Below are 17,274 nucleotides of genomic sequence, written 5' to 3'. Positions count from 1 at the left end.
CATTGTTGAACTAGATGAAAGGAAAACCCACCCAGATGAGATCAGGCCTTACTAGCAATGTTGAAAGATCCAAAGACAGACTCCAAATGGTCTGTTCATTAACCAAAATACTGCCTCCAGTGATGCAGATCACAGCTGCCTATCTCTCCTGAGTCTTTTCATGAATCCTCAGCAGAGGGTTCACTCATTGTACTGGGGGTTGGGGGAGCTTCTGCTTTATCCTTTGGGAGGGCCCACTCTGACAGTTGCTTGGGGCCCTAAGAAGTTAAGTGACCTGTTGAAGGTTCCAGTTATTCAGTTGATTTTCAGTTGTCTAGGACCCTTGGTGATTCCATTTGGGGTTTTCTTGGCAAAGATACTGGAGTGGTTTGCCATTTCCTTCTCCAGATCATTTTACAGATAAGGAAACTGAGGCTAAGTTAAGTGACTTGCCAGGGTCACACAGCTAGTAAGTGTGTGAGGCCAATTTGAACTCTGGAAGATGAATCTTCAGGCCTAACACTATCCACTCTGCTCCCTAACTTCGTCTTGGCAAGGGTCACACAGCTAATAAATACAGTGTTAGAGACAGAACTTGAACCAGGTCTCCCTGACTTCCAGGCCAGCTCTGCATTTACTCTCCCACATGGCTTTTCCCTTTCTCTATGTAAACTTTAACAGTAATAGATATTCTCAATACTGAAAGCATACCTCAATTAACCTACCCCAGCTATGTCCTAACCACTGCCTCAAAGAAATCAAGTCTCACTGAGCTTTGTTCCTTGTGTGCCTCAGTGGTTATGGGCCTGGAGCATCAATGCCTTGAGCTAACAGTGATTTTTTTTTTTTTTTTGCAGACCACATGTGTCCCACTTTTTAAAATTCTTTTCTCACTCTCTTCTTCCTTTCCTATCTTTTCCCTTATTCTTTCTTTTCACCCTTCCTTTTTTCTCTGTTTATCCATTTTTTCCCCGTTTGATGGGTCTTTAGCTGTCAATGGCACTCGAAGATACAATCTTAGTGGTGGGATTTGGGCTGAAAAGGATCACAGGATCACAGGATCCTATCCACCTCCCCCACTCCCCCCAGCTTTCTGCTGAAATCTAGCCATACACAGATCTGTATGAGAGCAGCCTACTTCCTGATCCTTGACCCCAGCCTGTCTGCATTAATTAGAGCCCACTGATTTATTTACAAGCTTCAGGCTCCACTAAAGAAAGTTTTGCCCTCTCCCTCTGGGTAGCTTAACTGCAGGGCAAGTCTACTAATGAAGGGCTCTCTGGTGGCCAAAGAATTCCAGTCATCTCCTCCAGCCCTTATCTTTTGGATACATAGAAATATGTGAACTGGTTTTTCTAATGTGCTAATGATATAAGCTTTGCTTCTTCCTACAGTGGGTTTTCTTCAGTTATGCTTCTCCACTTGGCTTTGATTTTCTGTCTTCCTGATCACATACACTGGATGACTTGGCCTTAGCTAATAAGCCTGACATGTTTTGCCTGTACTAGTGGAGGTTCTACTATGTACTTACTACTCCAGCTAATGATAAATGACATTTATGTAATGCATCAATGTTTGTAAAGTAATATATATATAAATATGAATAGATAGATGTATATATATGTATGTATATGTATACATACATACACATGCAACACACACAAATACATGCGTGTGTATGTATGTGTGTGTATAACCTCATAGGATTGGATGAATCCCAAGGAAGTTTATTTATAAAACATATTCAATGTATGTATATTTAGTATATTATATAATACATTTTGGCATAATATTTATATTATCTATAATTAAAATATTTTATATGTATACATTAATATATTACATAGAAGTATATAAAGAATTTATATAAATTAATATCTATAATATCAAACTTCCTTGGGCTTTACATCAATCCTGTGAGGTAGATAGTAGAGGTATTACTATACTCATTTTATGGATGAGGAAACTGAGGCTTGGAACCAGTTGTAATGATCATAGGGCCAATAGGATTTAGCCCCATGATATACATCGAGGGCATCCAGGGATCCACTTCCTGCCCAGGGAACATGCTGCTGAAAACATTTCTAGCCATGCCTCTATTGGGGTTTAGTGACTAACCTGGAATGATATGGCCACTAATACGTCTAGAGTTCTTGAACTCATGCCTTGCTGATTTCATATCTAGCTTTCTGCCCCATCCTGGGCTGCCTCTGTGGAAGAGAACTCTTCTGTAAGATCACAAAGGAGTTATAAAACTTAGAGGCATACCCAGGTTCTTACTTCTGTTACTGTATTTAAGCTTGATGATTTGTCTACTTTCTGAAGCTTCTAAAATATATTATTTATGTTAGTAGATAGGTTTCTGGACATAGAATCAGGAAGTCCTGAGTTCAAATACTGCTGAAGGTACTTGCTAGCTGTGTGACCTAGGCAAGTCCCTTAGCCTCTCTGTTTGCCTCAGTTTCCTCATCTGTGAGATTGGGGGGAGGGGGTTGGACTTGATGACCTCTAAGGTCCCTCTCAGCCCTACATCTATGATTCTGTGAAATAGTGAAGTGAGTTCCTTTTGTGCACAGGAAGTCCAGACATGTTGTTACCTCAGCTTTCCCCTTTTTCTTCCTCTTTAGGACTGAGAATGATGGCTGCTGGAAAATTTGCAAGTCTTCCCAGAAACATGCAGGTGAATCATCAGTTTCCCCTGGCTTCTTCCATGGACCTTCTGAGCAGCAAGTCCCCCCTTGCTGAGCCTCGCTCGGATGCCTATCAGGATGTGTCTATACATGGGACCCTACCGAGAAAGAAAAAAGGATCTGTTCCTATAAGGTCTTCTGACTCATTTAGTCATATGGGAACATTCCCTTACTCCAAGACCCAACGGCAGAACTCTCCTCTGATCCAAGATGTGATAGAGGAGAGCCCACTGCAAGACTGGCGAGGGGAAAAGTCCACCTTCAGGTAACTCCTGTTTAAGCTGTTCAAACTCATGTGTACTTGTCTCAAGAACCTATTCATACACAGTTTCTCTTAGCACCTAGGCCCCCAAAAGCAAACAGAAAAGGTCCATCTGCCTCAGTGTGTCTTTGTCATCACTTTGCATTATACCCTTGTTTCCATTCAGTTTGGCCAAGGGACCCAACATCTCCATTACGATCCTAAAGAATTCAACCCTTGCGTTGCTTAAGTCAACTTGGCAAGCACTTTCTTTGTGCCAAGCATCATGTTAAGTGCTAAAAGTTAACGCTGTGCTTCTGTGGACTGGATTAGCTTCTGAACAGAGAAGAGTGGTTCCTTGTCCCTGAATAAGGAAGAGTGATTCCTTACACCTAGATAAGGAAGAATGATTCCTTGCACCTGTTTGCCTGAGATCGCAGTAAACAAGCCTTGGAGCTGATAAATGCCTCTTCTGAGTTTGCAGGGCAGGCTGGCTAGAGTAGGCTAATTGGCTGTGCCTGTTGGAGCTGGTTTTAGAAAGATCCCTGCCTTTTCTTTCTCTCTCTTTTTTTAATAATCAGTGGGAAAAGCCATCCACCTGTGATGCTGTCAGGTGAAGTATGTGACATTTTCTGGAGGGGTACCCCCTAAGTACCCATGAGCTTCCTTCTGCCTGGCCCATCTACCTGTAGTCATACCAGAGAGGGTGCTGCTGTGTTTGCTCTGAACTGCTCTAGATAGGAGAGAGGATGAAGGAAGAGCCCCATGTATTCTCAGGAGAGATGAAGAGGCAAGTCTCTACTAGACTGGGTTCAGTTTACCAGGTTCAGAAGCTGGCTTAGGGCTTGGAGGAATCCCTGCAATACTCCTTGATCATCGAAGCAGAGCTCACTTAGAGGGTAACCATAGGTCAGAGAGCAGGTAGCTTCCTGAGAAAGCTGACTTCTCAGATTAGTGGAGTGATACCTAATTTAACTCACAACATTTATCAGGTGCCTTCTATAAGCAAGGCCCTTGGTTAGGTGCTGAGGAAGCAAAGGAGAAAAAAAAGACCAGGTCCCCACTCAGACCAAAGGAGTCAAGGCCTGTCACCAGAGGATCACTCATCCCACAAGTGTGCATTAAGCACATGCTATGTGCCAGATACTGAGATGGGCACTGGGATGCAGGTACAAAGAATGAAACAATCCCTACTTGTAAGGAATTTATATTCTAATGAGGGGGAAAATAAATACATATACAGGCATATGCAGACTAAATATAAAGGGGATAAATGTTAATTAACACAAAATTAGTAAGAACAAGGGGAGTTTGGGTGGGACAACCAGATTCCTGGCCTCATAGAGAAGCTGGTGCTTGAGTTGACTATTGAAAAGAATGGGATTCCAAAAGGCAATGGTGAGAAAGGAGTGCATTCCAAGCATGGAGGATTGCTAATGCAAAGACAGAAGCTACAGATGGAGTGTTGTATGTGAGGCCAGTTGGACTAGTCCAGGAGAGGCAGTAGTATATAACAAGGCAAGAAAGATAGGAGGGGATTGGCTTGTGAAGGACTTTTAAAAACTGAACAGTTTATATTTGATCCAAGGCAATAGGGAGCCACTGGAGATGACTGAGGAAAGGAGTGACATTGTCTGAGCTGAGCTTTAAGGAAAAAAAACTTTGGCAGCTGTGTATAATTAAGAAATTATTGGTGATTTAGGAAAGAAAAGTTTCAGTTGGATAATGAGGTCAGAAGCTAGATTATTGTAAAGGCTTGAATGAGAGGAGAGGAAGTAGGGTCAATAAGTATGGCTAGCTTTTTTCTAGAATGAGCTATTATCTCTTCCCCCTACTTAAGAGCATAATTTTAAAAAATTATTAGTATGTTTTTGTTTTGATATTTTTATTTTCATATTTGTTCCATGTGTCCTTCCCTGCTCTTTCTGAGAGAGTATTCCTTATAACAAAGAATAAAAAAGGGAGGAAAAAGTTGTTCAGTATCCAGATATCTGATATTATATCCTTATTATGTATTATGTGGAATATATCTACAATTATATTCCAATTAATATAATTATATTTCATATAATATATCCTATTCTATGGAATATTATATGTTCCATACTCAGAGCCTCCCATCTGTGCAAAGAATGGGAAAAGTACATTTTCATACCTCTTCCTCAGGGACAAGCTTGGTCATTGTAATCATATAGTATTCAGTTTGGAATACTATCATTTTTTTCCATTTACATTCTCATAATCATTGTGGATGTTGTCTTCCTGGTTCTGCTGACTTCACTTTGCATCAGTTTGTGTCTCTTGGTAAGCATAAAGTTAACAAGAGAAGGATCCACAGCTGGAGCTTGGGATGGTTAGAGGCATTGTGAGAATACAGCTGACGGCTCTCAAGAGTTCCCTGTTTCTGTGACAGCTGTACAAGCTCTTCTCTTGAAGTTCTTAAGTAGGGCAGGGTGCCAACTCTTATACGGGAAATGGCAGTTAATAGTCTCCCTTTCTGTCTTGAGGAAGTCCTTCATAAACACTCAAGGTCCACACTGTCATCTTGCCTGGAGTTCAAAGCTTTGGTCAATAAGCACCAAATGCTGGAATTTTGGCGGCCATGTTATAGTCAACATCTACATTAATGTCAGAGGTTAGTCAACAACAAAGTATTTATTAAGCACCTGCTATGTGCCAGGTGTTGTGCTAATCCTTAGGATACAAAGAAAGGTGTAGACAGTCCCTGCTCTCAAGGAGCTCACAATCTATTGGGGGAGACATCATGTGTACAAATATGTGCAAACAAGCTATGTACAGGATTAACTGGAGATAATCAACAAAAGGAAAGCCTTAGCGTTATGGGGGATTGGGAAAAGCTTCTTGTAGCACTTGGAATGTTCCCAGCTCAGGAAGCCCTGGAGGTGAAGGTGAGGAGGGAGAAAATTTGAGGTGTGGTGAATGGTTTGTGAACATACCTGGAGCTGGGAGATAGAGTATCTTGTGTGAGGAACAGTAAGGATGTCAGTCTCATTGGATCTCAGAGTCCTTAGAAGGGAATATAATATCAGACATTTGGAAAGGTAGAAGAAGGCCAGGTGATGAAGGGTTTTAAATGTCAGAGGGGGCGGCTAGTTGGTGCCATGGACAGAGCACTGGGCTTGGAATCAGGAAGGCAACTTCCTAAACTCAAATCTTGCCTTAGACACTTGCAAGCTGTGTAACCCTGTTTGCCTTGGTTTCCTCATCTGTAACATGGACTGGAGAAGGAAATGGGAAACTACTTCAGTATATTTGCCAAGAAAATCCCAAATGGGGTCAGGAAGAGTCAGATAGGACTGAAAAACAACTGAACAGCGGCAAATGCCAGAGGATTTTCTGTTTGATCCCAGAGGTCATAGGGAGCCATAGGAGTTTATTGAATGAAGAAGTACAGTTTACATGAGGGGCAGTTAGGTGGTGCAGTGGATAGAGCACCAATGCAGGAGTCAGGAGGACCTGAGTTCAAATCTCACCTCAGACACTTGATATTCGCTAGCTGTGTGACCTTGGGCAAGTCACTTAACCCCAATTACCTCATCCTGGGTCATCTCCAGTTATCCTGATGAATATCTGGTCACTGGATTCAGATGGCTCTGGAGGAGAAGTGAGGTTGGTGACCTGCACAGCCCTCCCTCACTCAAAACAAAGTCAAGTGCAAGTCATGTCATTATTTCCCTGATGGCATGGTCTTCTTCGGCAATGAAGAATGAACACACACACAGTTTACATGATCAGATCAGTTTAGGAATAACAATTTGAGCTTTTTTGTGTGTGATGTGTCATAAAGCAAGTATCGGAAAAACAGTAATAATTTGCATTTGAGTGATAAGCAGCAAAACCTTGAGCAGAGTCAAAGGATTTATGTTCAAATCCCAGCCCCACTACTTACTACCTTGGCCAAGTCACTTAAACTCCCTGGGCCTCAGTTTCCTCACCTGTATAATGAAGGAAGAGGAGTTGGACTAAGTTGATTCTGAATTCTAGCTCTAGATTGGATGACCCTGTGACCTGCAGAGTACTTCTGAGTGAGAATGTAAGGAATTACACTTCAAAGGACATACATACTTATAATATGTAGAATTTATATGTTAATTCATAGACCCAACACATTGGTGTAACTCCTGAGTTCTTAATTCAGAAGAATCTAAGTAAGGCACAAACTTTCTTGCTGTCAGTCTTCTCAATAATCACAGGGGGCATATGACCTCCCTTTTTTTTGTACAAATGAACTAATTGGGGTGCTGAGAAATAGACTTGCCTAAGGTGAAACAGTCATAAATGAAGACAGAGAGAGAAAAGGTGGGGGGGAGGGAGAGAGAGAGAGAAATTGATTGATTGATTGATTGATTGATTGATTCTGGTCTCCTGGTTCCTAGTACAAAGCTATAAAAATACCAGCCATTCCCTGACTGCTCCCACCTGAGACTTGGGAGCTCCACTTTTCTTGAGAAACAGACCATGTTTTTGAACATGTGAGAGCTGCTCAGCCCTGCCTGTCTCCAGGGTAAGAGGAGCCGTTCTGAACCAGACTGCCCAGAGCAAGGTGATAGATTTTGGTTTGCTTCAGATCATTTGTGATTTGTCATTTTTTTTGTCATTTCATGCTCTTGGGGTTTTAATTTCAATTGGCAGTGACCAACTCACATAGCAGATCTGAAATCCTTCACCACAGGCAGAGTTAGACTAGGTCCTGACCTGTTTGTAGCTAGAGGGTGGGGATGGGGGCAGGTTTCTACAGAAAGTGCCTTAGGCCCTTCTCAGAAAATCCTGCTTCCACCCACCTAACTAATAAATGCCTTCTGGTTCTGTGACTCAGTCCACAGGGTCCTCCCCTTTCCCATAAGAGTATGTCTATAACTACCATATCATCATGATAGCTAGCATTTTTATATAGCACTTAATGTTAAAATATTCTCTCATTTGACCCTCACAACAGGTTTCAAATGCACATTTTACAGATGAAGAAACTGAGGCAGACAGGTCAAGTGATTTGTCCAGTGTCTCCCAGAGCTAGCGTATAGATTTTAACCGACGTCTTCTTGACTCCAGGGCCAGGCAGTATCCACAGAGCCACCTAACTGCCTCATTATCATTACAATTTTGATTCAGGCCTGGGATTCCTTCTCTTTGGGAACTCGGACCCTTAAAGCAGATCAGTGACTCATTTGCAAACTTGTCTCTGAGAATTGCTGGGGGCTGGGGCACTGAGGGTTTAAATGATTTATTATCGGTGGCCGCAAGCAGCATGTCTCAGACATTTGGATTTGAACTTAGGTCTTCCTTATCCCAGGACCGTTCTTTTATCCATGACCATCCCATGCTGGCTAAATCATCATCAATGAATGTTAAGTATTTATTCAAAACAATCATGTTGGGTACTTTCAGTTCCTCTGATGTGTAGTCACTAGAGGTACTTCACAGAGACAGAAACTCGCCTGTGGTCTCAGCCAATGAGCATCATGGGTGGGATTTGAATCAGCCAGATCCTTCCTGATAACAAGGCCAGTCCTGTACCACAGCAGCCTCTGAAATATAAGAGGTGGCAAAATGTGAAGTGAATGGGGGGGCTAGTCTTTAAGTCAGGAAGCCCTGGGCAGATCTCTTAGCTGATGACGGATTCGGGCAGCCCTCTAAGGCCACATAGCTCTAGAGCCAGAGGCTCTATGTTCAAATCCTTCTTCTGACGCTACTTGTATGACTGAACCTCATTTTCATCATCTGTGAAGTGTAGTTCAATTAGATGTCTCCAATCCTTCCCAGTGGAGATTCTATGTTCCTAAATTTTAGGAGTTGCCAGTCTGTACCAGTGAAAGGAGTTTCCTCACGCTGATGAATCCCACATCCCAACCTAAAATAACAAGAAAAATTAATTAAACCGCAGCAATGTGGGAGGCACTGGAGAAGAGTTCTTTGTCCACTGACCTCACAATTCAAATAGCTGAGCCATTCCACCCACACATAGTGAAGGGCCTCTAAAATCAACAACCTCTGAGAATATAGGCACATCTGAGCATAGTCCAGAGTTCTTTATAGAATAGATGGAGCCAATCCCCAGAGCCTGCCCAGTCGTCTCACCAGTGTGTGAGACCAGGGCCATGCCAAACAGTACTAGGCAGAAGAATCTCAGTCCAGGAGTTTGTCTTTGCCCTCAGGAACCTGTGTCTCTTGGCTTCATCTTCCCCTTGGCTCTTTTCCCTTGTTTTTGTGGGTTTGAATGATGGCCAAAGCCAGAACAGTGGAGCCCTCCACCCTCCTGGATGTTCCAAAGGCGTTGTTGTCATCGGGCACCAAGATGTAGACTCTGGGAGGCTTGGCTTGCAGGCAGGATTTCCTCTTAACATCATAGTCCTGGTGTGAGCTCTCATCTCTTTGATTCCTTTACCTTCCTGTGAGGCATTTTTGCTCAAATTTGGGAATTACCTTGGGTTGAGAGGAAACCTGTTCCTTTATTACCCAAATCATTTCAATGGCCATGTAGCCAAGGGATGAAATCCTTTCATTTTTCTCTGAATGTGGGTATGTGTGAACACTCATTTCTTGGTCCCCTACTCTTGGAGATACACCCAGCTCTTCCCTTGTTGGGGAAGTGCCAACCACTGAAAATGCAAACACACAATTGGACCTAGTCCTTGCTCTCGGGGATCATAAAGCTAGAGGAAGGGACCTTAGAGATGATCTAGATTAACCCAATTATATTACAGATGAGGAAACTGAGGGACAAGAAGGTTAACTGATTTTCCTGAGGATGGCACTAAGTAAGCATCAGAGGCAGGATTTTAATTCCAGATTCCTTCCTTTATGTTATTTTGCCTTCCAAAGATTTTACATTCTAGTAGGGAAGAGAGGCTTACATACATACATATATACATACAGGGTCGCTTGGTTTCTTTCTCTCTGTGTGTATATATGTATACACATACCTATATACATATATATAGATAGGTGTGTGTATGTAGATATATGTGCATGTATATTTTTATATATATACATATACACACATGCATGCATACACACACACACACACACACACACACACACACACGAGTATGTGTGTTCCATTTTGGAATTAGTCAATCTAAGATGGCAACTAGGTGCCTGAGTGGAATGAGTACTGGGTCAGGAAGACCCAGTCTCAGATGTGTACTCTCAGTGTGACCTTGGGCAAGTCACTTAACCTCTGTCTCTTTAAATTTCTTCAACTATAAATTAGAGAGGGGGACCTAGGTAGCACAGGGAATACAATGAAAGGTCTGGAGTCAGAAAGACTCATCTTTTTAAATTCAAACCTGGCCTCAGACACTTACTAATTGCGTGACCCTTGGCAACTCACTTAACCCTGTTTGCCACAATTCCTCATCTGTAAAATGAGCTAGAGACAGAAAGGGCAAACCGCTGCAGAAGAGAGTCCAGGACAGAGCTGTGGGGTGCACACTCATAGCATGAGTGGGACATGGCTGATGGACTTTCATTTAAAAGAGACTGAGTACTGATGAGACTGATGATAGTAAAAACTGAGGGAGGATCAAGTATCCAGAAAGGAAATAGGTGAGCAACAGTGTTAAGTGCTAAGAGTGATCCCGAAGGATGAGGACTGAGGAAAAAGTCCTTGGACTTAGCACTAAAGAGATGTTTGGTGACCTTGCAAATAGCATTTTCCCAAGAGAAGGTCAGTTTGTAAAGGGTTGAGAATGAGTGGGAGGAGAGAAAGTAGAGGCTGTGAATGTAAACCACTTCTGCTAGAAATCTGGAAGATGACAAAAGGATAGAGAGCTTCAGGGGATTTTAGGGGCCAGCAAGAGTTTCTTAAAGATACTGGAGGATCTGGGTGTGTTTGAAGACCACCTGAGAAAGACTACCTACTGGGTTAGGGAGTGGTTGGAAATTTGGGAGGGAGAGGGTCCCAGCTCTGCCCCAAGGCAAGTCTCAAATCTGAGTGGTTAAGTAAACCCCTAATGGAGAGGGATGGGTTGAATCTCTGGAGATCTGGATGCCACTGTTCCTAATGGTGGGGAAAGGGAAATAGCTGGTCAGTTAGCAAACCACCTGCCCTATTTTGGACCAGGTGTCTTTCTGGGAGGACTGGATGGAAAATTTGTGGAGTTAGGCAAAGTAACTTCCAGGGGAACAAGTACCTAGCACCTGGGGGCTATGGTAGAGGTAGCCTCTGATCTGTGTTTGTGCCTTGAAGGAGGCTGCAGGGCAGCTGGGTGGTGCAGTGGATAGAGAGCACTGGGTCTGGAGTCTGGAAGATATGAGTTCAAATCCAGCCACAGACACTTACTAGATGTGGGACCTTGGGCAAGTCATTTAACTCCTGTTTGCCTCAATTCCTCATCTGTAAAATGAGGACACACTGGAAAAGGAAATGGTCAACCACTCCAATGTCTTTGCCAAGAAAACTCCACAGACAAAGTTCATAGGGTCACAGAGAGTCCAACACCACTGAATAATGGATTTTTAAGAGGTGGAATTGAGGAAGGAGTGCATTCCAGACATGGGAGACCACCCTTGCAGAAAAATGGGAGATGGAAGCAGTTTGTAGGATCAGTTTGCTTGGCCCAGGGTCCTGCAAGGAGTATGTGATTAATAAGTGTTTGCTGAATATTAAATTCAGACAGGATGTCTGAGGCCAGATTTGGACTCTGGTCTTCCTGACTCCAGGCCCAGCTCTGTATCCACTGCGACACTGACAGCCTCTGGTGCTCTTCTTAGCCCAGGATCCACAAATACTTTGAGGTTCATGGATAGATTTCAAAGAGTCCATGGCTGGGGAAAACAATTACTTCTTTGTTTTCACTGACCTTCAACTGCAATTTAGCAGTTTCTCCAGGTATTTTAAAGTATTCTGAAAAGGGGTCCATAAACTTCACCAGACTGCTGGAGAGGTCTGTGACATAAAATAAAGTTAAGAAAGAGCCCCTTGGAATGGATAGAATAATCTAGGGGTTGGACACCTGTGGCCTCTAGGTCCTCAAGTGTGGCCCTTTGACTGAATCCAGACTTCACAGAACAGATCCCCTTAATAAAAGGATATGTTCTGTAAAACTTGAACTCAACCAAAAGACCATACCCGAGGACCTAGAGGGCCACATGTGGCCTCAAGACCTGATGACTGGGAAATCATTAAAAGTTTGGAAGTATGTTGCACATGAACAATTATAATTTGTGTTTGGAAAGTAGCAAAAAAGACATTTTTTACATTTAATTTTTATTTCATTTTTTTTCTCAATTACATGTAAACAAGGATTTTTATCATTTATTTTTAAAAATTATTGAATTCTAAATTCTTTTCCTCCCCACAAAAGATATTGTCAAAGACTTAGACTGGAGACTCAATATGTGAGTTCACTGGTATAAGGAACCAGTGGTGAATTGAATCAAATAGGAATTACCAGGAAGGAACTGATTTGAGAGACTTGATAGAGATAGAATTGAATGGGCTTGGCTTGGATGGATGTTGGGTATGTGGGAAAGGGCAGAAGAGGAGTCACCTACTTAAAAAAACCAAAACCCAACCGTAGGGTTTTTAGTCTAGTGGCTTGGGAAGAAGGTGATGGCATTCACGAAATGAGAAGGTTAGGAGGAGGAGCTGGTTGGGAAGGGAAGAATTTGGATTTTTGATATATTTAATTAGAATTATATCGAATACTTTAATAATAATCAGAATAATATTGGTACTTCTAGGTAACGATGACTAGCTAGCAGTTGGAATGTAGTCTGCTGTTCAAAATAGAGGTGGTGGTTAGAAATATAGGGCTTGGGATCCTACTTGTAGGGAAGATAATTGAACCCCTGGAGGTATGTAAGATTTCTGGAAGGGAAAGAGAGTATAAGGCATGGAGAACAGAGCTTTTGCTAATGCCTAAATTTATTAGGTGAGCAGCTAACAAATTTATTAGGTCAGAAGAAGAAAAATAGAGAATAGGACAGAAGGAATTATCAGCGAAGAAAGAGGAAGGCCAAAACAAAGTTGTATAATAGAAACCTAGTAGAAGAAACATGAAAGTTGGGTGGCTTAGTGGATAAAGTACTGGGTCTGGAGTCAAGAAGACTTGAGTTCAAACCTAGATTCTTACTGGCAGTGTGACCCTGGGCTAGTCACTCAACCTAATCCACCGGAGAAGGAAATGGCAAATCACTCCAGTATCTTTGCCAAGAAAATCCACTGGACACGCTATGTTCCATGGGGTCACAAAGAGTTGGACATGACTGAATGACTCAAGAGCAGCAACACAGAAGAAACTTACTAGAAGAAGAATGTTCTAAAGCATAAAATGTTTGTCTGAAGATTGGGAAAAATGTGGCCTGAGAGATCGAGTGATTAGATTTGGTGAATCCAAGAGCCAAGGATCCTAGATATTAGCACTTGAAGGTTCCTTAGAGGTCAGTCTAGTCTAATGCCTTAATTTGGCTAGGTGAGGAGACAGCATTTTTAAAGCATGTACCATGCCAGGCACTGTGTTCAAGGTAAATTGAATCCCAGAGAGGTTGAAGTGATTTGCTTATGGTCACACAGGCAGTAAGAGCTAGGTCTTCTCTTAAATCCAGCACTCTTTCTGCTGTCCAAGGTTCACTGTAAATGGCCTGAGAAGAATGTGGATTGTTAGGGATAGAAGAATGAAAGAAAAACAAGGAAGTAGAGTGAGTGAGTATAGACAGCTGTTCTAAGTTTGGCTGAAGGGAAGGAGAGAAATGGGATGGACTGGTTGAAGGAGGTAATGAGATGAAAGTAGGGTAGGGAAGATGTTTGTAGAGAAGGGAAGGAATGAGGGGGGAGAGAAGATGCGAGAGAAATGTAATCATTGATGCCTCCTGGTCTCAGAGGAGGACAAGAAATTTTGTGGACACTGAATTCTGCCAAGTTTCACTTCTGGAGCAATTTGGATCTGCAGCCCAGGAGGGAACTGGGACCCAGGCAGGATCTTATTTTTCGTAGACACTAAGGAACTGGCTGTGGATTGAAGGGTAAGAATCAGGGTAAGTGAGGAAGAATGATACAGTGGACTCATGGGGCAGGGTAGAGGTTGGTAGATGCTGACTAGCCTGGAGATGAAGCAGGATGGTCCTGGAAAATCTTGAGCAGGACTGTAAGTCAAACTGAGATGATTTGGGTATGATGAGAACGTATATTTCCTACCCCTGAGCCAGTGGGGGATGGAATCTGGCTGTAGATCTTCTGTTTGGGGGTGGGAGGTGGGGTAGCTTTGGGCTGTTAGCAGCCAGAGTCCTGGACCTGGATTCTAGCTCACCTTTGGCAATTGACTGGCTGCCTAAATGAATGAGTGTGTTTATTAAGCATCTCCTATATGCCTGTCATTATGCTCTGCAACAGGTATATGAACAAAATAAGTCTTGTCCTCACAGAGCAATCCTAATTCTAATAAAGGAAGACAATACATATAGAGGAGTGGTGTCCAAGAGGAATGAATCAGACTGGGCTGTCAGAGGAAAGCAAGTGCAAAGGCCTGGGGAAGGGAGGTGGAGTTGTACTGTCTGAGCCACAGCCAGTAGCTCTGGCTGAGGACGGATAAATACCTTGTCCAGGCTTTTGTAGCTCATAAGAGTCAGAGGCAGAATTGGAACCCAGCTCTCCTGCCTGCCTGGCCAGAACTGAATCTACTAGGGGACTGCCATAGTGGGAAATATTTCTCCATAAATGGGATGGATCCAATAGAATCTTTTTCTTGTGCTTTAGGAAATATCACATTGATCATTCAGTTTTTAAAACTCCAGGATTTTCATTATGCTTTTGAGTTTTCAGGGAGGGGGAGAAACAAGCATCTAAAGGTCAGCTTTCACAAACATACACACACCCCTTTAAAAAGGGGAAAATGGCACATAGATAGCAGCCACAGGGAGTAACGTTCACTTCTAAAAAACTCTATTTGGCCTCAGATGGCCTGAAGGTTGATGATTCACTGATGCCAGGCAGTGTGTGGTGGCCAAAAGACACACTGGCTTTGATATGCCAGTTTTCTCATTCTTTGCTATTCAGTTGGACAGAATAATGCCCTGAGAAGAGATTCTCACTTTCCACTGTCACTAGACTTTGGGTTGAGGATGAGCTAACCTATGACCTTCCCAACTCTTATCAGTCAGCCTTACTGTTGTAGTCCCTGAATAATCTCTTTTTGTGTTTATATATAGAGTCTTTTCAGCACCACACCTAGGTTCTTAAAAAGACTTCTCTCTGCATAATTAGGCAAACTGTGTCTGAGAAAGATGATACCACCCTCTAATAACAGCCCCTTTTCACGTGAAAGGCCACTGCTGTGTCTTCTGGAGGTTTGGGTTCAGTGTCTAGACCCAACACGTTGTTGATTTCCTTGGAGACATGTTGGAGGACATTGAGGTAGAGATCTTGGAGAAGCAAGAGTATCTGAGGGCTTTGATTCTTGGTTTAAAAAATATATGTATATTTTAATATTATTATGAAATTGACAAACAGCAGAAGACATGATTGTTTCTATATACAAAAAATACAGAAAAAAAAGATTGTGAATCTTAGTTACAAACAGCAGATTCAAGGCCCTTCTTGATATCTTAGAAGTGACACAGTAGTTAATTGGTATATCCCTGTGCTATAGCCCCAGATTAAAAAATGTTTGAAAGGCATTCCTAATTCTTCCCTGAATGTCGTCTTGTGATTCCTCATCTTGGCGCAGAGGTTGATCCTTGGGTCTCAGAGGCTGTACCAGTGGAATGGAGCTTCAGCTAGGGGCATCTAGATGGTGCAGTGAGTGCACTGGGCTTGAAATCAAGAAGACCTTTCCCCAGTTTGAATTCAGCTTCAGACAGTTCCTAGCTGTGTGACCCTGGGCAAGTCACTTAGCCCTGTTTGCCTCAGTTTCCTCATCTGTAAAATGAGCTGGAGAAGGAAATGGCAAATCACTTCAGCATCTTTGCCCAAGAAAGTCTCAGATAGGATCACGAAGAGTCAGACATAACTGAACAACAGCAATAATGAAGGTTCAGCTGCTTCAGCCTGAAAAATCTTTGGTGGGATCAGTAGTTGAGTTCAGAGATCCAAACAGCAGGTTAGTTAGAGAAGGATGGAGATAGATATATATACACACGTGAATTCTTGAAGTCCATCCCCTAGATTATATAAAGAATATTTACTCCCCAGCAAAATCAGAGATACTTGAAATATTGAAAAGAAAATGAATCTAATCCTGGGCTTTTAGTGAAAAAATTAAATTCTGAAGGAAGCTAGGAATTCTGTGAGGCAAAGGTCAAAGAGGGAAGGAATGCATTCCAGGTATGGGAAACCCATAGGCAGGGAGATGGCAGATGGAATATGGTATATAGGGGACAGCAAATAGAGAGATTTGGTGGGATGTCCAAAGGTGGGCTGGAGCCATATTGTGAAGGTCTTTAAAAGCCACACAAAGGAAATTATATTTTGATCGAGAGGCAAAAGGAAATCTTTTTTGAGTAGGAGAATGATACAGTCAGATCTTCTCTTTAAGAGTATATGGCAGTTGGGTGGAAAATGGATTGGAGAGGGGAGACCATTTGGGAGGTTATGATGTTAATCAAGGGAAAGGATGATGGAGGGCCTGAACTGAAATGGTCTCTGTATGTGTGGTGAGGAGGGACAGGTATTCAAGAGAAATTGAGATAGAAATTAAGATTTGAGAGCTGACTATACGTGAGGGAGAGTAAAGAGTCAGGAATGACTCAGGGCTAGTGAACAGGAAGTGACAAGAAGGATCATTCGGAAGAGGGGAAGGTTTTAGTGGAAAGATAATGAGCTTTGTTTTGGACATGAAGAGTTTGAGTTGTTTATGGGACAGGCAGTTGGTGATATGGCGGGCCTGCTGTTCAGAACAGAGACTGGGGCTGGATGTCTAAATCTGAGAGCCTTCTACACAGAGGTCATAGTTGAACCAACAAAGAAGATGCTAAGACATGAAGGGGTAACAATCAGCACTGGTAGAGGAAAGTTAGGCACACTAGTAAAAAAAAAATCACAGCTCTTTTGAAAGATTGAAAAGTTACATTTCTGCATATGTACGTATTTTTCATATAAATTATTTTTCTACAGAGGCAGCTAGGTAGAGCAATGTATAGAGTGATGGACCTGGAGTCAGGAAGACATAAATTCAGATTTCTCCTGGTATTTACTGTGTGACCCTGGGCAGGTCATTTAACCTCTGTTTGCCTCAGTTTCCTCAACCATAAAATGGGGATGATAACAGCACCCATCTTCCAGGGTTGCTATGAGGTTTGAATGAGATAATTGTCAAGAATATAGCACAGTTCTTGACATATAGTAGGTACCATATAAATGCATATTCCTTTGTCCTCTCTTTTATTTTTAAAAAAAATTGGAAGGAG

At 42.4% G+C, this 17,274-nt stretch overlaps 1 protein-coding gene across 1 annotated transcript in view; it reads left to right on the top strand.

The window, feature by feature from the left end:
- The window catches only part of BCAR3 (BCAR3 adaptor protein, NSP family member), a 166,036-nt gene that overhangs the window by 10,250 nt on the left and 138,512 nt on the right, over nucleotides 1-17,274 (top strand). Inside the window, exon 2 of the mRNA XM_072644034.1 lies at nucleotides 2,607-2,934. Coding sequence (XP_072500135.1) covers nucleotides 2,615-2,934 — 320 coding nt within the window. The 5' untranslated portion in view covers nucleotides 2,607-2,614. The remainder of the gene's footprint in view (nucleotides 1-2,606; nucleotides 2,935-17,274) is intronic.

This window comes from Notamacropus eugenii, chromosome 2 (assembly GCF_028372415.1).
Source record: "Notamacropus eugenii isolate mMacEug1 chromosome 2, mMacEug1.pri_v2, whole genome shotgun sequence".
In the NCBI taxonomy this organism is placed as follows: Eukaryota; Metazoa; Chordata; class Mammalia; order Diprotodontia; family Macropodidae; genus Notamacropus; species Notamacropus eugenii.
Note: the sequence above shows the minus strand (reverse complement) of the source record. Positions and strands in the feature narration are given on the sequence as shown.